The following is a 23,861-nucleotide window of genomic DNA, read 5'->3' on the forward strand; positions in this document are numbered from 1 at the left end:
CAATTCCTTTACATTTACATCTGGAACACCCCAAATACCTTCCATCACTTTGAAACCTTCTAGTTTCTTGCTGCCACTCAGTTACCTTCACCACTGATACACAATTCCTCTACCTTTTCACAAAGGCTCCACTTCTTCCTTCAACAAAGCATCACCCAGCGTTCCTCCACCAATTTGCTCATACATCTGCTGAGCTTGTTGTAACACCGAACAACAACTCCACTCAGTTTCTCCAGATTAGTGTAACTAGAGAAACTTGCATTGGTCCAAGCTATGCTCATCTCTTGTGGGATACAGGGAACAGTTCTTGATTCAGTTCTGCTCATAGTCCCTCATCCCACTTTCCCACCATGATCTTGTCACTTTCTTACTCTGGTTTCTTCTCACTTACTTTCCAGTCCTGAAATGTCAACTCTTTATTCCTCTCCATCAATGATGCCTGACTTACTGAGATCCTCCAGCATTTTGTGCGTGTGTGTGCGTGTGTGTGTGACTCCAGATTTTCAACATATGTAGAATTTCTTGTGTTTATGATCTTTCTATGGTCTCCTCCATTGATCTAATGATACCCAAGGTAAGCTTAGGGAACAGCACCTCGTCTTCCAGGCTGCCTGTACCGTAAAGCATTGTACTAAGGTTCTTTGACCTGAGATGTTAATAATTTCTTTTTCTACAGAATGTGTCTGTTCAGTCTGCTCAGTGGTTTCAGCACTTTTTAAGTTGCATATGGTTAATTGTTAAGAAAACAGGCATTGGCAAGTGATGGAGCTACAATAGAGATAATAACTGAGTCTAGGTCTATCATTTCCAGCATCTTCATCCACAATTTCAACATCAATTTGTCAACTAAACTTAGGAACAGAGATTTGGCCCATTCCTCTCTTTCTTAGGCCATGGGAACAGAAATGAACTTTAACAAAGCACAAATATCTCTTTACCATCTGTTAATATTCCTTCATATTTCAACATATGGTGCACATCACTGAAGCCATGCACATACACAGTCATACTTTTCTCATATGTACAACTATTCTAAAACACTCAAACTATGCAATCATGGAATCATATAGCAGAGAACTAGTCTCTTCAGCCCATCGTGCCCATGCCAACCTTTTTTTGCTGATCTATGCTAATAATTTGCCCACATTAGGACTGCATTCTTCCATACCTGATTTAATTGTTCATAATTGTAAAGCAAATAAATAGTGTATAAACTACCATTACCCTTTCCCCTGGTATACAGTGCAACGAAGAAATAGGTTGCAAACAATACTGTTGAGTCACAAAAAAAATTTTGGTAAGAGCTCACACTATTTAAAACTTTGTCATCTCAAATTACAGTTCTTACCATGTTGGAGGAATTAACTAGCATCTCCCTTTGAAGTTTCTCTTTCTCTGACAAGCACTGCTGTAATCTTCCCACTTCTTCCTTAAAATGACTCAGCATGCTCTCTTTATTTGCATCAAGTCTTTTGAATGACTGCATCTCTGTTACGAGCTTTGTGTTTTCAATCTCTGTATTCTTTGCATGAACCTGAAGTTAATTATAATTTGTTTAAAAAGAGTATAGGTGACCAGTATAAATCACTGCCTAACGTTTGAGTACTGTTAAAACCAAATTCAATGTAAACCATAACATCATGCACAAATTCAAAAAGCAACCATCTGTAATGTTGTTATAAATGAATTAATGGAACTTAGTTGAGCTGCTCTAGGATAATTCATCTTTCACGGTTAGTACTGAGGCAATGGAAGTATATAAGATAAACCATCCTGGAGCAAGCTCCATTTTCTATTGTAGGTCAGTTCCAGAGTTTTATTGTCTGCTGAAATAGTTCAAGTTCAATTATCATTCAACCATACACACAAATACAGCCAAACAAAAGTGTTCATCATCAAAAGTACTAACAGTCGCACATAGCCCACATAGTTACGATAGCAAAAAATACAGGTTCAAAGAAATAATATAGCCCAAGTCCCCCAGTAGAATGATGGTGCATGGGATGTTATCCTGGAATCTTGTTTCTGCAAGAACAAGCACACAGCAGTTCCTCATCACACACTAGTGCAGCCGCAGACAAAGACAATCCAACTTGTCTTCTACCAAGTGAACACTGGAGGGTAGCACTGACAGGAGGGCCAGTAATCCCAACCCAGCAGTGACTCCAGCGCGCCTACAGGGACCTCTGCTCTCTCCCACATCCACAAGAATACAATTGTGATAGTGTAAGGCAATAAGCAATATAAAAGGTAGTCAGCTACATTCACTGGATCCATTGGGTTCTGCAGTCTAGTTGGAGAATGTGCAATTGCAGGATATGTGGCCCGAATATTGTCCGTGCTGAAGTTCTACTTTTTTCAAAAAACTACTGTGTAAATGCACAGTTACTACAAACTGGAGTCTTATGAAAAATGCTTTTTAAAGATATAATTACAAACATTTTTAATAAACAAATCTTTTAAAAACCTTTTAGAAAAGTTTCATCTTGGTCATTTCCCATAGTACAATTGAAAATTTCAAGTCCCATATAGGCCACCCATAATCTACCTTCATTAGATAGAGTTTCTTGGAAGATTAGAGAATGCAAATTGAAAATACTTAAGTCATACCGAATCAATTCAATGGTTATGCCCTTATTTTGTGCATTTTTCAGGGGTTAAAATGTTTGGCACAAATTTCAAAGAGTCTCAAAACCATTCAGAGATCAAAATCACTTTTATTTTTGTTCTGAAAATCAAGGAAACTACATTTCTAAAAATAAATTGAGTTATGCTGAAGATATATAGGGTTAAGAAACATTATGTGAAAATTGTTCTCCAATATCTATCAAACCTGGACCATCTGCCAGTTAAATTTGTTTTATTTCCTCTCGGGTGTTCAGCCCATGTTGAAATCACAATGAGGAAATGTTGATAATTTGTCTTTACTTATCCACTTTTTAGGATGTCTGTACTGTTGGCAAGGCCAGTGTTTAGTGTCCCTGAAAAGAGACTGTGCCACAGACATCTTGCATTGTTTGGTGAGTGTACTTCTTCAAACTTTAAGGAGGGTGTTCCAAGACTTAGACCATATGACAATGAAGAACAGCGATACATTTCCAGGTCAGGATAGTGTGCAACTTGGAGGTGCAGCTCCTCAATAATGTACATCTTATTGAGGAGGTGTTCCCATGCAGCCACTATGCTTGCCCTATTTGGTGTTATAGGTGGCAGGATTGAGAGGATCACAGGAAATAGTCCAGGTAACTAGTATGAACGCACTTTGTGACAGCAATAATGGTGGTGGTTGGTGTATATTACTGAAAGAATCCTTTTAGGATTTATCACGTAATATTTTGGGTTGCATTGATTCAATCAACATTGATCAAGAAAGCAGAGTAAAGGCCCACGTGGATTAATCAATATGAAACCTGTGTTTAAATGCATAAGAATAGTATTGAATTTTTTTAAACATGATTGTAAGATTTGAGACAGATTTTACAACACAGAATCTAAAGTTATGACTATTATTACCTTGTATAACTCTTTCTCATCCTTTTCATTCTTCAATTGTAATTCTAATTGTTCTTTTTCAGCAAGTAGTCTCCGCAGTTTATGCTTTACACTGGGAAAACAATTTAGCATTTTAAATTGTATTGCAATGTCCATCGCAAGAAAATACAGAACATAACAAAAGTTTCTGAAGACCTTACAGCTTCTCAAGTCGGTTTCACTATTCATCAATTCAGCTGACTATGCCACAAGTCCATTTTCCTGCCTAATCTACACTGATTCTTGCAAGATCCAAAAATATTTCCAATAACTACCTTCCCCTGAAAGCAGAGAATTCCTCAGCATGAAAATATTCCTCATCTCTGAGCTAAATGGTAGACTCTTTATGCTGACACCGTGGCTTTCAACTGCAGACAGCAAGTGAAGCAAACTCAGCATCTACTTTGTCAATCTCTCTTACAATGTTCGATGAGAACACACCTCATCCTTCCAAAATGCAGTGACTATAAGTGGATGTTATTCCATCTCCTTAGAGAATTAAGCCCTTATCCTGTTAGGATGCATTCTAGATTTATATGAATACAACAGATTTTAATTCAATATCTGCTATATCCAAAACAAAAACCAACCTTCAGTTCTTAAAACAAATTGTAATTTGCAAGCAGTAAACTGGAGTTAAAAGCACACCTCTGCAAATAAACAATACTGCCTGTAAAGAGTTATGGTTTGCAGAAAGGCAACTATGAGATGTTTGCATATGCATCACTCTAACGTTACGAGAATGGGTTGTTAATTAGCCTGCATAAATCCAGGCAAATATGGGTTTCCTCTGGCTCTCTGTCATCAGAAGATTTTAGAATATCTGTGTTAATTACTTTTTCCACAACAAAGACATTTGAAACTTCAGAGGTTTCTTGTCAATTACAATGTGCTTCCACTCTAAATATGCATCTCAAAGGAACCATTTGTCAACCCAAAGTATAGAAGTAAACAATGCCATTGTAACTATTGAAATTGTATTGAATCACCCACTGTTAACTTTGATCTTGAGGGTATAAACATGTGATGTACTTTTGCGTTTGAAACTCTACCAAGAATGTCTCCGGATTGATGCCTGCTTATTGTGACAAATAAAGACTGATTGTTGACTTCAGGAGTAGAAAATCCAGAGGTCAATGGGCCAGTCCTCACTGGAGAATCAGAGGTGGAGAGGATCACAAACTTCAAATTCCTCTGTGTTATCATTTCAGAGAACCTGTCCTGGGCCCAGCACACAAGGGCGTATGAAGAAAGCGTGGCAGTATCTCTACTTCCTGAGGAGTCTGCAAAGATTTGGCATGACATCTAAAACTCTGACAACCTTCTACAGATGTGTAGTGGAGAGACTGGTTGCATCACAGCCTGGTAATGGAAACACCAATGCCCTTGCACAGAAAATCCTACATATTGGATACTGCCCGGTCCATCACAGGTGAAGTCCCCCGCCACTGAGCACATTGGCACAGGAAAGCAACATCAATCATTAGGGACTCTCAACACCCAGATCATGCTCACTGCTGCCATCAGGAAGGTGGTATAGGAGCCTCATGACTCATGCCACCAGATTAAAGAACTGTTATTACCCCTCAACCAAAGGGGATAACTTCACTCAACTTCACTTGCCCCATCACTGAAATGTTCCCACAACCCATGGACTCATTTTCAAGGACTTCATCTCATGTTCTTGATATTTAGTTATTTATTATTTCTTTCTTATTGTATTTGCACAGTCTATCTTTTGCACATTGGATGAATGCCGAGTTGGTGCACTCTTTCATTGATTCTATTATGGTTATTATTCTATGTCCACAAGGAAATTAATCTCAGATTTGCATATGGTAACATATACTTACTTTGATAATAAATTCACCTTAAACTTCTTTATCACAAGTTTCAGTGTCTCTCCAACCAACACATACACACAAAATGCTGGAGGAACTCAACAGGCCAGGCAGCATCTATGGAACAGAGTACTGTCGATGTTTTGAGCCAAAATGTTGAAAATACTCTTTTCCATAGATGCTGCCCGGCCTGCTGAGTTCCTTCAGCATTTTGTGTGCGTTGCTTGGATTTTCAGCATCTGCAGATTTTCTCGTTTGTGTTCAGTGTCTCCAGTGACTTTGATCACAGTCACAACAATCCCAGGAATAAACAGTGAATCTACAGTGGTGCTAGAAAGTTTGAACCCTGCAGAATTTTCTCTATTTCTGCATAAATATGACCTAAAGTGTGATCAGATCTTCACGCAAGTCCTAAAACCAGATAAGTGGATCCAATTAAATAAATAACAAAAAAAATTATACTTGTTCATTTATTCATTGAGAAAAAATATCCAAAGTTACATGTACTTGTTGGAAAAAGTATGTGATCCTTTACTTTCTGTAACTTGTGTGATCCCCTTGTACAGCAATAACTTCAACCAAACATTTCCGGTAACTGTTGATCAGTCCTGCACACCAGCTTGGAGGAATTTTAGGCCATTCCTCCTTACAAAATTGCTTCAACTCTGGGATGTTGGTGGGCTTCCTTGCATGAAATGCTTGCTTCAGGTCCTTCCACAACATTACTATAGGATTAAGGTCAGGACTTTGACTCAGCCATTCCAAAACACAAATTTTCTTCTTCTAAACTAATCTGTTGTTAATTTAATCTTGTCTGTTGGATCACTTGTCTTGTTGCATGATCCACCTTCTATTAAGCTGCAGATGATGGACTGCCACTCTGCCATTGTCCTGTAAAATGTCTTGATATAACTTTGAATTATTTGCTCCTCAATGATTGCAAGCTGTCCAGGCCCTGAGGCAGCAAAGCAGATGCTCCTTCCACCATGCTTCACAGCTGGAACGAGGTTTTGTGTTGGTGTGCAGTGGCCTTTTTCCTCTTAACATAGCAATGTGCATTTCTGCCAAAAAGTTGAACTTTTGTCTCATCTGTCCACAGAACATTCTCCCGGAAGCATTGTAGAACATTCAGGTGGTCTTTTGCAAACTTGAGATGTGCAGCAATGTGTTTGTTTTTGGAGAGCAGTGGTTTCCTCCATGATGTCCTTCCATGAACACTATTCTTGTTCCATGTTTCCCTTACAGTGGACACATGAACAGAGACTTCTACAAGTGGTAAAGATTTCTGCAGGTCTTTTGCTGTTACCCTTGGGTTCTTTTCACCTTCTCCAGTATTGCACATTGTGCTCTTGATGTGATTTCTGCAGGATGCCCACTCCTAGGGAGAGTTTCTTCCATTTGCAGAGTTTTTCTTTTACTGTTGACTGATGAACACTCAAGTCTTTAGAAATGCTTTTGTAGCCTTTTCCAGCTTCATGCATCTCTACAGTTCTTCTTCTAAGGTCCTCTGAAAGTTGATTTGATCGAGACATGGAGCACATAAACAGATATTTCTTGAGAAGAGCAGGCTATGTCAGTAACCTGACATTGTGCATCTTTTATTAAAAATAAGGCCAGGCCCCTCTACACCCACACCTCCAATCTCATCTCATTGATTTGGAACACCTGAGTCCAAGTAGAAGGCATTATCCCAGAGGTTTACATACTTCTTCCAATAAATACATGCAATATTGGATCAGTTTTCTCAATAAATAAATAAACAAGTACAATGCTTTTTGTGTTACTTATTTATCTAGTTTTAGGACTTGCATGAAGATCTGATCACATTTTAGGTTATATTTATGCAGAAATAGAGAAAATTCTACACGACTCACAAACTTTCTAGCACCACTGTATGCTAAATTGACTCCTCATTCTTTAAATTGAAACAGCAAAACTGCATACTGTACGTCAAACATGATCTCACCAGAGACCTCTAAATCTCCCAATGTATGTACTCCAACTTTTAAAATAAAAGATAAAATATAATTTTGTCTTCCTGACTACGTGAGTGCAGAGTCCTTGTGTCCTCCTCATTGGGCTTTCCATTTTTGTGCGTATCGTCAGCAAGCTTGGATATATTGCACTCACTATTTGCAATGATTAAAATATAGTATGAATAACTGAGAACCAATTCTAACCCATGCTGTATCTCACAAATAATGCAGTCTTCCAAAATGAAGACCAGGTATTTGTTTATATTCTTCCTTCCATTCATTAACCAATTACCTTTTTTATTACAGCACATTTCCCCAGAAATGCAACTCTTACTTTATGTAATAACCTTGCATGAGATACTTTAATTAACATCTAAATGTAACAGGGCCCAATTTACAAAGCCAAAATATATTAAGTAAAATCGTTCCTCATCAAGTGGTAGAAACAGCCAATAAAATATACAATGTCATTTTTCTATCTGTAGTTTAATTTAGCTCTGACATTTCTATTTCAAACAAACCAGTTTTCATTGTTCTTTTTCTCAGCCAATCCAACAATACTTCTTTTCCCCTCCTTCTTCCATTTCTGGCATTTCATAATCCTTTTACACTGAAGAATAAACATTTGAGACACATCTCTGCAGTAAATTGCAATACTTCTGATTTACTGTAAAGCTCATTTTTAACATGAATTTTTCTCCTGCTGATGGATGGACTATACCAAAGTAAATGATTCTTTCCTAACATAAAAGTTTTAAATAAATATACTGTCTTCTCCAATTCATCTTTTATTCTTCTACTTGGACTATATAACTTTCATTTCATACTTCATGTTCTACTCATTTTCCACCATTTTTTTTTAATGTAAAAGTCCCAAATTTCTTTAACCAGTAGTTCTTATTTCTTGATTTTTCTTCCTATGAGTTGTAGATGTTCTGAGTCCTTCCTTCCCGGTGTGATTGAAACTCAGATTTGTAATAGTTCAGTGTCTACAGGACTAAATGAAGGAAACACGGTATTTTTCATGGATTAATATAGCCACAGTAGATAAATATATTCATGGCAAAAAAAAACTGTCTGGAAAAGTGATCTGTATGCACAACTAACTGCAATGAGATTCAGTTCAGATGAACAGTGGGTTTAAAAAGGGGATAAAATGAAATGCGCATTACTTGTTTTTAGTAGTTGGGGTGTATGGGGTGTCAGGGAGGGGTAGCACCTCTGGTGGGGTAACATGTCGCGTACTTTTCAAGGCAGTTAGTCCACCTTTGGTCCCCACCTGGCACTCAGCTCTCACCCGTGGCTCCCCGTAGCTGTTTGCATGCGACAGCAGCCACACCCCGGGCAATGGCTTCGACAAGCCGGCTAAACCAGGTGAGGGTAGCCGACGGGTCTCAAACCCTCGGTGAGATAGGGAGTTGTCTATCCCAGCATGTGAAGACAGACTCCGGCGGATTGAGCAGACGAGACCAATGGAAGGTCCAACGGTCAAGAAGGCGGTCCCTGCAAGCGTCGTGGAACGTGTAGAGCAGGACAAGACACAGAAGACGTCCTGGTCATCCACTGCGCCTAGTCCCATCTCCAGCCGTCTTGACTCTGTCTTGCCACTGGATCCAGATGGGAATTGGGAAGAGAGAGTGAGGCTGACGCTGCACAACTCTCCCTCACTTAAATCCAAGTCACGCGCTAGTCTCGACACCATCAATAATGGTGTCGAGGTCCTCATCGACGTACGATGGACGAACAACAACAGGAGGCACAAAAATATTTTTAAATAGTCATAAGGTGCAAATGCTAATCAGCATTAGGATGTAGCTGTACTGTTTCACACAATGTACAAACTTAGTACAGAAGTATACTAAAGTCTTTGGAAATCTAGTGGTATACTAGCCTGTTGCAGAGGTGCTGCAGTTGAATACTATGCAAGTTTTGCTGTAATTGTGCAGGACCTTTGTGCATTTGCTGCAGTAAGGAGTCATTAGATTTTTTCCCCCTTCTTTGAAGAGAAACTGAGTGAGTTTACCCTCAACTCGTTAGAAGTAGAAGAGGTGATTTCAATGAAATACATAAAATGCTGAGAGGCAAATGATTACTTATGCTGAAAAACCTAGAACAGTATAAAGGTTTGATCTTTGGAGAATAAAATGAGAAATTTAGTTAAGAGATGTTAATCATTACTAGTTATTTATATCTGCATTTGCATAGCTTGTTGTCTTCGGCACTCTGGTTGATCTGTCACTGATCCTGTTATAGTTACTATTATATAGATTTCCTGAGTATGCTTGCAGGAAAATGAATCACAGGGTTGTATATAGTAGCATATATGTACTTCGATAATAAAATTTACTTTGAACTTTGATTGGAACTTGCTCCACTAGATGGCTAAGAATGCTCTATCAAGCATATAGAAATTTAAGAACAATATGTATTTGAAACCGAGGAAATCTGCTGATATGAAGATTTGTGGAAAAGTTAACTTGAAATAAAGCATGAGTCATGAAAGTATTACCTTATACACTGCCCGTTTTTCTTGGAGATCTATTTGAACAAACTACGTTACCAGGAAAGGCAGCAAACTGAAAAGCTGTATCAATGTGATGCTATAAGAAATGAATGTGCTGCTCATAATATTTAGGCAAGAACATGCTATTGCCAGACAACAGTCACTACATGCTGCTGTCTTCTGGTGAAAACATACTTCCCTATAATGGAATTGTCAGCTAGGTCTGGCCATAAATTGTAAACCACAAGGAAAAGTCAGTAAAATGTAAAGGACTAACATCCTATGGCAAATCACAAACTACTACAATTACTGTAAATCCAGAAGGGAAATTAACCACACAGCAAGTCAATATTTTCCCTACCTATCCAACTCAGTTTCTTTCGCAATGGCTTTCTGATTAGCAGTTACAATGTCTTCTTCAAGTTGTGTAATTCTAGCAGCATCTTCCTTGTATTTCTTCTCAATATCATCTTTCTCAATTTTCAAAGCTTCTGAACTCTGGAAGAGATCCTAGTCATAAAAAATATAAGAGAGGTGTTAAGAATTTCATCAGGGTTATAACTATAATTTGCACATTTTATATACATGAAACAAAGTTGCACATTTGTGATACATATATATTTATAAATGTATATAAACCATATTTATTTATAAATGTTGGGCAAAATATAGATGAGCTGATTAGTAAGTTTGCAGATGAGACAAAAATTGGTGGTGTTGTGGATAATAAAGATGATTGTCAAAGGACATTGTAGGAGAAAGATCAGTTGCAGATGTGGACAGAAGAGTGGCAAATGGAGTTTAATTCAGGCAAGTGTGAATTGCTGCGCTTTGGCTAATCAAATGTAAGGGTAATGTACACTGTGAATGGCAGGACCCTAAATGGCATTTACAGTACTGTGCAAAAGTCTTGGGCACATATATAGCTAGGGTGTCTAAGACTTTTGCACAGTACTGCGCTTGTCAATATGAAGCAGGGAGCAAGTTTATAAAACTGGCGAGAGCAAAACATGTTGGGAATGGCAAAGGGAGTGCCGAGGGAGAGGTGTGGGACACGTAGCAGAGGAGTGCCAAGGGTGGGGGATGGTGCAGGTACAGACACGCTCAGCCCTGAGCCACCACACAAGATCATTTGATTCCAAACAATTGATTAATTGACCACTACAGAACATCTCTCTGTACTTCCTGCTCCATTCCCATTTTCCCAACCATGATTTCCCTCTCTCTGCCTCCATCCCACTCAGTCCAAAAAACAGAGACCCATATCATAATCAGGTTTATCATGACTCACATGTCAAGAAATTTGTCTTTTTTTTGTGGCAGCAGTACATACAATTAATACAGTACTGTCCAAAAGTCATGGGCACCTTTGCTATATATACAGTATGTAGCCAAGACTTCTGCACAGTACTGCATGTATAGACGGATCTTGTGGTCTAAGACCATTGCTCCTTACTAGAAAGGATGGTAAAGAAAGCTTATGACCTGCTTGATTTAATTGGTTGGGGCACTGAATACAAGAGTCAGGAAATCACGTTGAAGCTGCATAAAACTTTGATAAGACTGTATTTGTAGTATTGTGTTCAGTGGTCATTGCTCCCACTACAGGAAAGCTAAAGAGGATTCGGATATTCACCAGGACTAGCCACCTGGATTAAAGGACATGTGCAGATTGTTATCTCAAGAGCACTGGAGACTCAAGAGAGATCTGACAGAAGTTAATAAAATAATGGGAGGCATATACAAGATAAATCATACGTTAGAAATGTCAAAACACAAGAAATTTTGCAGATACTGGAAATACAGAGAACACACACAAAAAATTCTGGAGGAAGTCAGGAGGTCAGGCAGCATTAGAAATGAATAGCAGTTGACATTTCAGGCTGAGATGGATGCTGAAGAGTCTTGATCCAAAACATTGACTGTTTATTAATTTCCATAGACGCTGCCTGACCTGCTGAGTTCCTCCAGCATTTTGTGTGTGCTAGTCTAGAATTGTCAAATACTAGAGGGCACAGCTTTAAGATGAATGGGGAAAGTTTAAGGGAGATGATTGTGGTAATTTTGGTTTTACACAGAGTGGTAGGAGCCTGCACTATGCTGCTAGGGATGGCGGTGGAAACAATTCATTGGTCACTATAAATTACTGTTTGTTCAGGTAACTGACAGTTGAATCGGGGAAGAGTTGATGGGTGTATGAGAAAAGATTAACAAGGCAATAAGTGGAGGATAGGAATTGATGGAAATCTGGCATTGATGCAAGCTGAATGGCCTCCTGTTATGACTTCAAAAACTAGGATATGATAATATATCACAATTTTATCAGTCATAAGTATTATTCTTTGTGTCAGGAATGTTTCCAGCTATTAAACAGTTGCCTTCCTAATTTGCATTGGGTTTCTGGATAACCATATATATTTGAGTCTGGTTTGATGTCAAGAGCAGCCAATGCCATTGTACCCTTGCAGTTTAGCTCACTTACAGGGGTCAGTAGCTTGAATGCTCTGACAGCTATTAGTCTGAGATTCAGTGGCCTGGACTTTCTGGAAAGTAATAAGCAGTAACAGAAGTGTGCCTTGTATTTTCTTATATGTGTTCTGTCATTCAATACAATGACTGATTCTGTACTTAGCTCAACCAATTTTCCAACCTATTCCCTCATCTCTTAACGACTCAGACCATATCAATCTCAGCTTTGAATATATTCAAAACCTAAGAAGCCACAGCTACCCAAGCAAAGAAGTCTAAATATTTACAAGACTCTGAATTATGAAGATGTTCATTTCAGAAGTTAAATTTAAAGTTATCCAACCCAAGGAAAGGGACTCTTGGCATTTACCTTTTCAAAGATCAAAGTCAACGGTCAAAATCAAGTTTACTCTCATATGCACAAATACATATTTGTATTTGTATCAATATCACAGGTACATAGCATTTTCTAAACTCCAGCAACTATAGGACAACTTTACTTAAACTCTCCCCAGAGCACAATTTTATTCCGCTAGCTACATAGTAGTTCAGGTGTGGTCTCACTCAAGCCCTGAACAGCAGCAGCAAGACTTTCTCAGTCTTATACATCAAGCTCCTTGCAATAATACAGGAATATGATCTTCCTTCCAAACTACTTGCTTTACCTACTTGCCAATCTAGTTGGACAGTTCCAAAATCTAAGGAATTTTGAAAGGTCATAACCAATGTATACTGATGGCTGATGGGAGCAGATTAAAAAAAATAAAGTAAAGTAATGAATGTCCCTTCACGACTATCCCCCATTGCACTGACATTCACCGTCATGAAGTGCCCCTTAAGGCTGGTCATGGCATACATCAATGCCAGCCTCCTAGGTAACCTTGACCCAATGCAATTCGTCTATTGCCAATATAGGTATATGGCAAACACTATCTCCCGGCTCTACACTTACCTTTGGAGTATCTGGATAACAAAAACACATACATCTGACTCCTATGTATTGACTACTATTCTGCTTTCAATACAATAATTTCAATAACAAAAGTTATCGCCAAACTCCTGGGACCCAGCAATCCCTCTACTTGCTTCAGAAAAGCAGCCAGCATAGTCAATGATTATCAGTCAAAAATCACAGAGATTTAAAAACACCTATCACTAGGCCCAAAGACAGCTTCAATCCTGCTATTATAAGATTTTGAAAGGACCTCTTGTACATTAATGGTAAATGCTTGACCTCAATCTACCTCACCAGAGCCCTTGCACCTTATTATCCCACCAGTGTTACAAATTGTAACATGCATTCTGTTACTGTTTTCTCATTGCATTACCTGGTTGTACTTCGATTTTTAAATGATTTGTACTCGTGGCTAGCAGAACTAGGCTTTCACTGCATCTCAGTACCTCAGTACATGTGACAATTTATCAATGGATTCTGTCAACAGTTCAGATTTGAGCAACTCCCCATGCTCTTGGATGGGCTATTTCAAGTACTTTTCCAATGTGTGTGAAGACTACAACATCACATTCCAGAAAGAACAAATTTGCACTTATTTTTCACCTTCCAGAATCACAGGATGTTTCAAAATGCTTTATAACTATTAAAGTATTACTCTGAAGTACAATTATCAACGTTATTGCAAAATACATGACATGTTATGTGCAGCACAGAGCAACAAACTATAATGTCCAGATAATCTATTTTACCAATGGTGCTGCATAAGCTATACAAGTTTCAAAAATAAGTTGTGGAGCAGTGGTACTCTCTGAATGACAAATATGGTTCAGATGAACTGGAGAGTCAATAACAGTTATCCAGCCAAGTAATGTGCTGCACTGAAATCTCCCTTCTGCTTTACAATTTGCAGGTGAAAAGCTTTCTGGGGTACAGTACATCCAAACCAAAGTGATTGATGGATTAAGGAACACACAATTTGTATTATGAGGGCCAAATCAGTTATAACGCAATTTCGACTGGAAACTACAGAGCAACTTAAGAATTACTTTGTAATTTGACAAACTGACAAAAAGGTGCCTTAGGAAAAATAGTTGCTTACATGCAACTTGCTCACAGTAATCAGACAACATTGCCTCCTGAAACACAAGCTGCTGCTTTCACAAGAAGCCATTGGAAACTGAACAGTGGCTTTTACTTAATCTTGTGCAAGTATGCTTTATTAAACAATGTTCCAGAGCCTTTCGTATTTCAATTTACAGTACAAGCTATTAAAAACATGTTACTTTTGGAAACTCCTGCAGGAAAAAATAACTTGTTATTGTAATTGTGAAACACTCCACCCCTTAACCTCCTTCCCCACCCCACCCCTATTGATACTGGTTTTTAATAACACGATTTTCAATACTGCAAGGGTTCTGAGAAATGCAACTTTCACATTACTGCAGAAGCACTGATGTCTAACTGAGAGAACTGCAGTAAGGACCCTAAAATCTATTTTAACTTCATACCTTGTAATCCTTTTTTATCTGGTCACAGATTTCTTTCTCATGATGAATTTCTTTATCAAATTTTTCTATGCGTTCATATAATTGCCCAAGTTCCTCCTCAAGTCCGGATTTAGCTTTCAATAGTTCTTCTTTTTCTTTGAGCAACATTTCAATCTTTTGCTGAATATACAAAAAAAGATTCATTTTTAATATATGGTAACCAGTTTAATTTTAACATTAAAATAATATCTTGCAACAAACTTCTTCCAAGAGGACTGCAACCTTGTTATTAGATTTGGAGGTTTGCATGCCTCAATGACCCAGAGAGCTAAGGAGCCAAATTGGCTGGAGTCAGGGGTTTAACGCTTTGGCTCTTGGCAAGGTCACCCATAACAAATAGGTCAAAGGGTAGAGGGCAGACTAAGTGTGGTTGTTAAAGTGTAAGAACATAAGAAAGGACAGCAGGAGTAAGCTAAGATGCTCTTGAACCTGCTTGCCATTCAGTGAGACCAATGCTCTGTAACTAGCATCGGTTCCTTTAGCCTATATCCTCATTTCTCCAAATCTGAAATCCACCTCTGCCATGAATTTATTTAATTAATCAGAAACTATAGCTTGCCAACACAAGAATTACAATCTTTGGAGAGAAATCTCTTCTCACTTAAGTTTCAAATGAGTCTCTTTTTCTGGAGATGACACCCCTCCCAGATTCTGCCACCATGACAGAAACCATAAAAGCTTCTACTTTGTCAACCACCATTAGAATCTCACATTGTTTAATGATCACTTCAGTTTTTCTGAACTCGACAGTCATAGTACGAACCATTCAAGCTCTTCTGATGTGACAACCCCCTCAACTCAGTAATCTCTCCAGTAATTCTTTGTGTCAAGGAAACATTCACATTCTTACATGGAACAAAACTGAATACAGTGCTTTGGGTGGTGCCTTAACAAAGTCTCATGTACTTGTAGCAAGACAACCCCTCCTTTTGTACGCCACCCTTCTTGCAATGAAGTCCAATATTTCTATTGCTTTCTGAACTACCTCCATATTCATTTTCTGTGCTTCTTGAACAAGAACAATACTATTATTGAACATGTCACACTATTTAAATGATAGGTAGTTACTCATTACCTGATTCAAAGCTCAGATGCGCCCCTCCTACTTGCTCGTCCCAGAATCCTACTAAAGTTTCTGACTTGAAAAAAAACGAACTGAGCTTCAGACTTTACTGCTGCTTGTAGCCATCCCAGAAACCAGATGGTTCGTGAGCAACAATTACATACCTAAAGCACCAGTTCCTGTTGCCCTGGTCTAGACCACTGTGACAACTTTCCGGACAGCTTGTGCTGTTGAAGGCCTTTTTAATCCAATTATCAGAACAATACAAAATATATTAAATAAATTGAGATATATTTAAAAGTATAATTAAAAACATAAGTATTAAAAATAAATGTACTCAAATTTCACATAATATAAAAAAATACTAAGAGTACTTAAAATACACAAATGACTCTGGTTTCTGGGATGGCTACAGGCAGCAGTGAAGTCTAAAGCCCAGTTTGTTTCTTGGGGCTAGAAAACTTTAATAGGATTCTGGGACTAGCAAGTAGGAGGGGCACATCAGCTTCACATTCCCATTCGGATATGCCCATACATGGCCTCCTCTACTGCCATGATGAGGCTAAACTCAGGCTGGAGAAGCAACACCTCATATACTGTCTAGATAGTCTCCAGCCTCTTGGTATGAACATAGAATTCTCCAACTTCTGGTAATTCCCTCCCCCTCCCTTCCCCTATGCCTATTTCACTCTGCCCCCTCCCCCAGCTACCTATCACCTCCCTCATAGTTCCGCCTCCTTCTACTACCCATTGTGTTTTCTCCCTATTCCTTCTTCACCTTTCCTGCCTATTCCCTCCCTGCTTCCCCTCCCCCACCCCTTTATCTTTCCCCTTACTGGTTTTTCACCTGGAACCTTCCAACCTTCTCCTTCCCACCCTCCCCCCCACCTTCCTTATAGAGCCTCTGCCCCTTCCCTCTTCAGTCCTAACGAAGGGTTCCAGCCCAAAACGTTGACTGATCGTTTCCACGGATGCTGCCCGACCTGCTGAGTTCCTCCAGCGTGTTGTGAGTGTTGCTTTGACCCCAGCAACTGCAGAATATTTTGTGTTTACGGGGCACATCAGAGCTTTGAATCAGGTAATGAGTAACTACCCATCATTTAAATAGTGTGACATATTCAATACTAGTATTCAAGTGTAAATCAATTTTAAACAAAGAACAAAAATAAATCTTCACTTCCTTTCCCAGTCAAACCATATGAACATATAAAATCATTGCAACACACCAATATCGCTGAATCAGTGGGAGCCCTGGGCTTGTTTTCCTGCAACAAGACGGTCCTATCGAGGGGTGATGGGAGACATCGATAATCGAAGGGGGTTCCTTATGTCCAGTCTATTCCACAATTTAGTTTTCATTGCATTCATTGCAGAAAAGCCCGCTTCGCAGCGATATGATGTTGGAAATGGAAGCAACGTTTTCAGTGCTTTCGTGACTACCTCAGGATATTCAGCCTTGACTTTGATCCAGAATGCCGGCAGAGACGTTATGTCAAACATACTTTTCAGCCCGCTGTCATTTGCAAGCTCGAGGAGTTGATCTTCCCGCACTGACAGGGATGACGCACGTGTAATGACCTCGCGTGTGTTCAAGCTCAACAGGGCGTGACAGGGAATGAGGAAAGGTGCAGCTGACTCATTTCGCCAAATCATATTGTTTCCTCGCGGCCCGGTAGCACGTGCTTTGTGGCCCGGTACTGGTCCGCAGCCCGGTGGTTGGGGACCGCTGTTCTACATGGTTACTTCTCAGTTTCTTGCACTCCAAGAGAATAAAGATCCAGCATGACCCACCTCCCCCTATAATTCAGGCCCTCTAATCCATGTAGCATCCCAGTAAACCTCCGCTGCATCCTCTCCAACTTGACAATATCTTTCCTACAATGAGGTGACTAAAACTGTACACAATACTCACACTTTGGCATCAGTAATGTTCTCCTTTAATAAACATTGATGAGAAATCAATATTAAACATCTCAGTCACCTACTGTGGCCCTACACATAGTCTTTTAAGAGGATCCAATTTCCCTCCTAATAATTTTTTTTTGATTGTTTCTGTAACTGAAGAACCTCTTGGAATTATCTTTAACACAAAATAATCTGCAGATGCTGGGGTCAAAGCAACACTCAACACGCTGGAGGAACTCAGCAGGTCGGGCAGCATCCGTGGAAAAGATCAGTCGACGTTTTGGGCCGGAACCCTTCATCAGGACTGTAGGGGGAAGGGGCCGAGGCCCTATAAAGAAGGTGGGGGGAGGGTGGGAAGAATGCTGGTAGGTTCCAGGTGAAAAACCAGTGTTATGTACCCCATAACTGGGTTGCCAAACCAGCAGAAATGGACCACTTGTTGGAGTCTGGATTACTAGGAACTAGTAAAGTTTTATTAAAGAAATAAGTAACACAGTACTCTAATCGTAAGGATATAAATGCAACAAGTTAGCAATGATAATACACACATGTACACAGAACTAGGATAATAGGGATCAACCAAGCTCTATCGCAGTCCAGGGGTAAAATGATCAGTCTTAAGTGATGCAGAGTTCAGTTCAGCTTAGTACAGTTCGCAGTAATCGCTGTTGTGCCATTGGAGAGAGAGAGAGGGAGGGGGATGCAATTTGATTCAGGCAGACCTTTGATGTCTTCGCAGTTGGTTTCGGGCGGACCCCTTTATGTCTTCTATCCCGCTGTGGACACCGACTGTGACCCCTCCGTTCCAGATACGATCATTCTTCCGTGGTGAACCCGGCACCCAGGCAAGGGTGGGCACACACACCAGGTTCCCACCGATCGCACCTTTACACCCTGTGAGCCTATGGTCGGTTCCTGCGAACCGGAGCTCCAAACTCCCAAAAACTTGTGGGGGCACACCACTCTTTCCAGTGTCTCGTTATCTCGTGGTGTGTCTGTGCCTTAGCGAACCTGCTCTTTTTATCCCCCTGCTGGGGTATCACCTGTCCATCCAACTTCAAACAGTTCAGGTTCAAAGCAACCGGTCTGTCAATATTCTGAATCGTGTTTCTTTTCCGTTAATCCCTCTGTCCTCTCTTATTAGCATTTTGAATGTTTCTCCATTGTCTCTCTTATCTCTCCAATTAGCATCAATCATCCGACAGCTTGGTTTGTCGTCACACCAGTAAGGGGAAAGATAAAGGGGTGGGGGAAGGGAGGCAGGGAGGTGATAGGCAGGAAAGGTGAAGAAAGAAGAGGGGAAAACACAATGGGTAGTAGAAGGAGGCGGAACCATGAGGGAGGTGGTAGGCAGCCGGGGGAGGGGGCAGAGTGAAATAAGGATAGGGGAAGGGAGGGGGAGGGAATTACCGGAAATTGGAGAATTCTATGTTCATACCAAGGGGCTGGAGACTACCTGGACGTTATATGAGGTGTTGCTCAAGGGGTCTCCAGCCCCTTGGTATGAACATAGAATTCTCCAACTTCCGGTAATTCCCTCCCTCCTCCCTTCCCCTATCCCTATTTCACTCTGCCCCCTCCCCCGGCTGTCTACCACCTCCCTCTTGGTTCCGCCTCCTTCTACTACCCATTGTGTTTTCCCCTATTCTTTCTTCACCTTTCCTGCCTATCACCTCCCTGCCTCCCTTCCCCCATCCCTTTATCTTTCCCCTTACTGGTTTTTCACCTGGAATCCACCAGCCTTCTCCTTCCCACCCTCCCCCCAACTTCTTTATAGGGCCTCTGCCCCTTCCCCCTACAGTCCTGACGAAGGGTTCCGGCCCGAAATGTCAACCGATCTTTTCCATAGATGCTGCCCGACCTGCTGAGTTCCTCCAGCGTGTTGTGAGTGTTGGAATTATCTTTGTCTGCCACATACCTTCATTTTGCCCTCCTGTTTTCCCTCTTAAGCCTGGTTTTAAACTTCTTATATTCGTTGAAGGACTCATTTGCACCCAGCTGCCTAAAAGTTGATAAAGGACATGGCCCGAAAAATCAGCTCTTTATTCTTATCCATAGGTGCTGTCTGACTTGCTGAGTTCCTCCAGCATTTTGTACATGTTACTCTGGATTTCCAGCATCTGCAGAATCTCTTGTGTTATGAAGGTTCAAATATGCATTTTACATTTGCCAACAACAGGAAAGTTAGATGAAACCTTCGGATTAAATTTATTCACAGGCACATTTAGAGTCATAGCACTACAGCACAAAAACTGGTTCTTTTGCCCATCTGTTAATCTGCCTGCAATCCCATCAACCTGCAATCAGAATATTGGCCTCCATACCCCTGTCATCCATGTACCTATCATGGATGGCAGCTCATTCCACATTCTCACCACCCACTGAGTGAAGTCGCTCCCCCTCATGTTTCCCTTAAACTTTTCACCTTAACCTATGACCTTGCTCTAGTCATGCCTAACCTCAGTGCAAAAAGTCTGCTTATATTTACCATATCTATACCCCACATGATTTTGTATCCCTCTATCAAATCTCTCCTCATTCTCCTACACTCTAGGGAATGACGTCCTAATCTGTTCAACCTTTCCCCTATAACTCAGTCCTCAAGTCCTGGCAACATCCTTGTAAATTTTCTCTACATTCTTCCAATCTTATTGACATCTTTCCTTCAGAACTGCAAACAATTCTCTACATTAGGCCTCACCAACATCTTGTACAACTTCAACAACCCAAACTCCTGTACTCAATAATTTGATTTATGAAGGCCAATGTGCCAAAAGCTCTCTTTACGATCCTACCTACCTGTGACACTACTTTCAAGAATTATGGATCTGAATTCCCAGATCCCCGTCCTACCGCACTCCTCAGTGCCCCACCACTCAGTGTGTTAAGTCCTATCTTGGTACGTTCTCTTAACGTGCAACACCTCACACTTGTCGGTATTAAATTCCATCTGCCATTTTTCAACCTATTTCTCTAGCTGTCCAGATCCCACTGCAAGCACAGAGAGCTTTCCTCGATATCCACTATGCCTCCAATCTTCATGTCATCCACAAATTTGATGATCCAGTTTACTACATCATCATCTGGAATGTTGATATGGATGACAAACAATAAAGAACCAGTGTTGATTGCTGCAGCACACCACTAGTCACAGGCTGACAGTCAAAAGAGGCAACCACCTATTACCCATTCTCTAGCTTTTCTCGAAGACAATGTCTCACCCACTTTCATGTTCCCTTCCACTTTTCACCAACTTTCACAAACCTATTGTAGAACTTCTTACACTAGTTAAGGATTCTGAACAAACTGGAACCAAAAGGTCACAGAGGCTTGCTCAAATAAACCTCAGGTTTTCTTGCAGCTACCAAAACCTTAGATAGTTAATGATGAGCTTACAGTAGAAAAGCCACATTGCATCAGAAATTATCAGACAATAATAAGCTTATCCAAAGAAAGAACACATGACATTGAATGTAAATTTGTCTTTTTTTTAGTAAATCTTATCGAGAATGATTCTGCCATATTATTGTGGCATCATCCAATATAAAATTCACAGTTGAATGTCTATGAGGCAGATTTTCTAGTCATTTAGCCTCAAGGCCTTTCAACTTGATCTGGTCTTCACCCATTTGGCAGCACAAGTCTTCAGGCAGCAATTAAGTCAAAATTAATCACATCTTCCTCTCTTTAAACCAGTAATGCTAAAATTTGTCTTGGGCAACTTGACTTCCTTCAGCTGAACTCACTGAACCAAAAAACTAGGAAACTGAATCTTTGAAAATTTTGCAAAGGGGAAAAAAAAAATTAATTAATTTGAAGGTATCCTACCTCAAGGAAGTGTGTTTTTGTTGTCACCACGAGCATGTCAGAGCTTGTGTCATCTTCCATGGTAAGTAGATCATCTGTGGGAGATGGCACACGGAACTGGAAAGGTGTACTTGCTCCTCGGATTTCTCCTTTATGTGTTACGTAGCAGAACTGATAAAATTCTCCATCATCATTTGGAAGGTAATAGCCTGTTAAAAGATTTCAATGTTGCTTTTTAATAGATATCATTCTCAAATTTAAAGTAACTTTTCAAAAACTGTGGCAACCTATGTAATTTTATACAATTAACCTCATTAATTTTATGCTACAAATCACTGCTGACACTGGTGATGGAAGTTCATCTTCACAGATAATAAATGATGTGTGAGCTATTTCAAAAGACTGTACCCCGACACAACATTTTGTGTTGCCTCCAAACTCCAGTGGCCCATTTTCAATACTGATCTTGCCTACTGTATTGTGGAATTTGCAAATTCCCTCCATAATGTGTAGGATTCCTCTGAGTAGTTAAGTTTCTTCCCACATCCCAAAGAATTGCTGGCTGGTTAGCTGCAACTTACCTTTTGGTATAGGTTAATGGCAAAAGGAGAATTAAAGCGAGGTGGGCCTACACAAGACAGGAGTACAGGGAAATGAGGGGAATGGGAGATCGTTACCAGAGGACCCAACAGCTTCCACCCGCGTCAGTACAAAAAATACTTCATTTCAAATTTTCACAATACATGCAGAAAGTATTCTGCAGATATACACCAGTAATGTTTTGGATTAACTTTGATTTCTGATTAAAAAAAAAGCTACATTGGCTTACCTTGGAAGACGACATGACGGGTATATGAAATTCCTTCTGTATAATTTTCTGGTACTTGAGACCACAGAAATGTGTAATAATCACGAGCAGTGCTCCAGCCAACCTAAACATTAAAAAAGTTGCAATATTCATATTTTATATTATTGCAACTTCAGTTCCACTTATTTGTTAAAGTTACAGTGGCATGCAAAAGTTTGGGCAACCCGGTCAAAATTTCCATTACTGTGAATAGCTAAGCGAGTAAAAGATGACCAGATTTCCAAAAGGCATAAAGTTAAAGATGACACATTTCTTTAATATTTTAAGCAAGATTACCTTTTTATTTCAATCTCTTACAGTTTCAAAATAACGAAAAAAGGAAAAGGGCCCAAAGCAAAAGTTTGGGCACCCTACACGGTCGGTACTTAGTAACACCCCCTTTGGCAAGCATCACAGCTTGAAAACGCTTTCTGTAGCCAGCTAAGAGTCTTCCAATTCTTGTTTGGGGGATTTTCACCCATTCTTCCTTGAAAAAGGCTTCTAGTTCTGTGAGATTCTTGGGTCATCTTGCATGCACTGCTCTTTTGAGGTCTATCCACAGATTCTCGATGATGTTTAGGTCAGGGAACTATGAGGGTCATGGCAAAACACTCAGCTTGTGCTTTGAGTTAGTCCATTGTGGATTTTAAGTGTGTTTTAGGATCATTATCCTGTTGTAGAAGCCATCCTCCTTACACCTTCAGCTTTTTTTTCCACAGACGGTGTGGTGTTTGCTTCCAGAATTTGTTGGTATTTAATTGAATTCATTCTTCCCTCTACCAGTGAAATGTTCCCCATGCCACCTGGCTGCAACACAAGCCCAAAGCATGATCGATCCACCCCCGTGCTTAACAGTTGCAGAAGGGTTCTTTTCATGAAATTCTGCACCCCTTTTTCTCCAAACATACCTTTGCTCATTGCGGCCAAAAAGTTTTATTTTAACTTCATCAGTCCACAGGACTTCTTTCCAAAATGCATCAGTCTTGTTTAGATGTTCCTTTGCAAACTTCTGACGCTGAATTTTGTGGTGAGGACATAGGAAAGGTTTTTTTCTGATGACTCTTCCATGAAGGTCATATTTGTGCAGGTGTCGCTGCACAGTAGAACAGTGCACCACCACTCCAGAGTCTGCTAAATCTTCCTGAAGGTCTTTTGCAGTCAAACAGGGGTTTTGATTTGCCTTTCTAGCAATACTATGAGCAGTTCTCTCGGAAAGTTTTCTTGGTCTTCCAGACCTCAACTTGACCGCCACCATTCCTGTTTACTGCCATTTCTTAATTACATTACCAACTGAGGAAACAGCTACCTGAAAACACTTTATCTTCTTATAGCCTTTTCCTGCTTTGTGGGCCTCATTTATTTTAATTTTCAGAGTGCTAGGCAGCTGCTGAGAGGAGCACATGGCTGCTGATTATTG

At 40.0% G+C, this 23,861-nt stretch overlaps 1 protein-coding gene across 2 annotated transcripts in view; it reads right to left on the minus strand.

Moving 5' to 3' along the window:
- tax1bp1b (Tax1 (human T-cell leukemia virus type I) binding protein 1b) overlaps positions 1 to 23,861 on the minus strand; it is a 121,096-nt gene that overhangs the window by 49,288 nt on the left and 47,947 nt on the right. The window contains exons 3-8 of one of the 2 annotated variants that reach the window (XM_063069539.1): positions 22,427 to 22,529; positions 21,619 to 21,806; positions 14,784 to 14,942; positions 10,213 to 10,361; positions 3,514 to 3,604; positions 1,349 to 1,534 (exon numbers count right to left, since the gene is read on the minus strand). In XM_063069539.1, coding sequence (XP_062925609.1) covers positions 1,349 to 1,534; positions 3,514 to 3,604; positions 10,213 to 10,361; positions 14,784 to 14,942; positions 21,619 to 21,806; positions 22,427 to 22,529 — 876 coding nt within the window. The remainder of the gene's footprint in view (positions 1 to 1,348; positions 1,535 to 3,513; positions 3,605 to 10,212; positions 10,362 to 14,783; positions 14,943 to 21,618; positions 21,807 to 22,426; positions 22,530 to 23,861) is intronic. The other variant, XM_063069540.1, reaches the window with a different exon arrangement.

Source organism: Mobula hypostoma, chromosome 17 (genome assembly GCF_963921235.1).
Source record: "Mobula hypostoma chromosome 17, sMobHyp1.1, whole genome shotgun sequence".
Lineage (NCBI taxonomy): Eukaryota > Metazoa > Chordata > Chondrichthyes > Myliobatiformes > Myliobatidae > Mobula > Mobula hypostoma.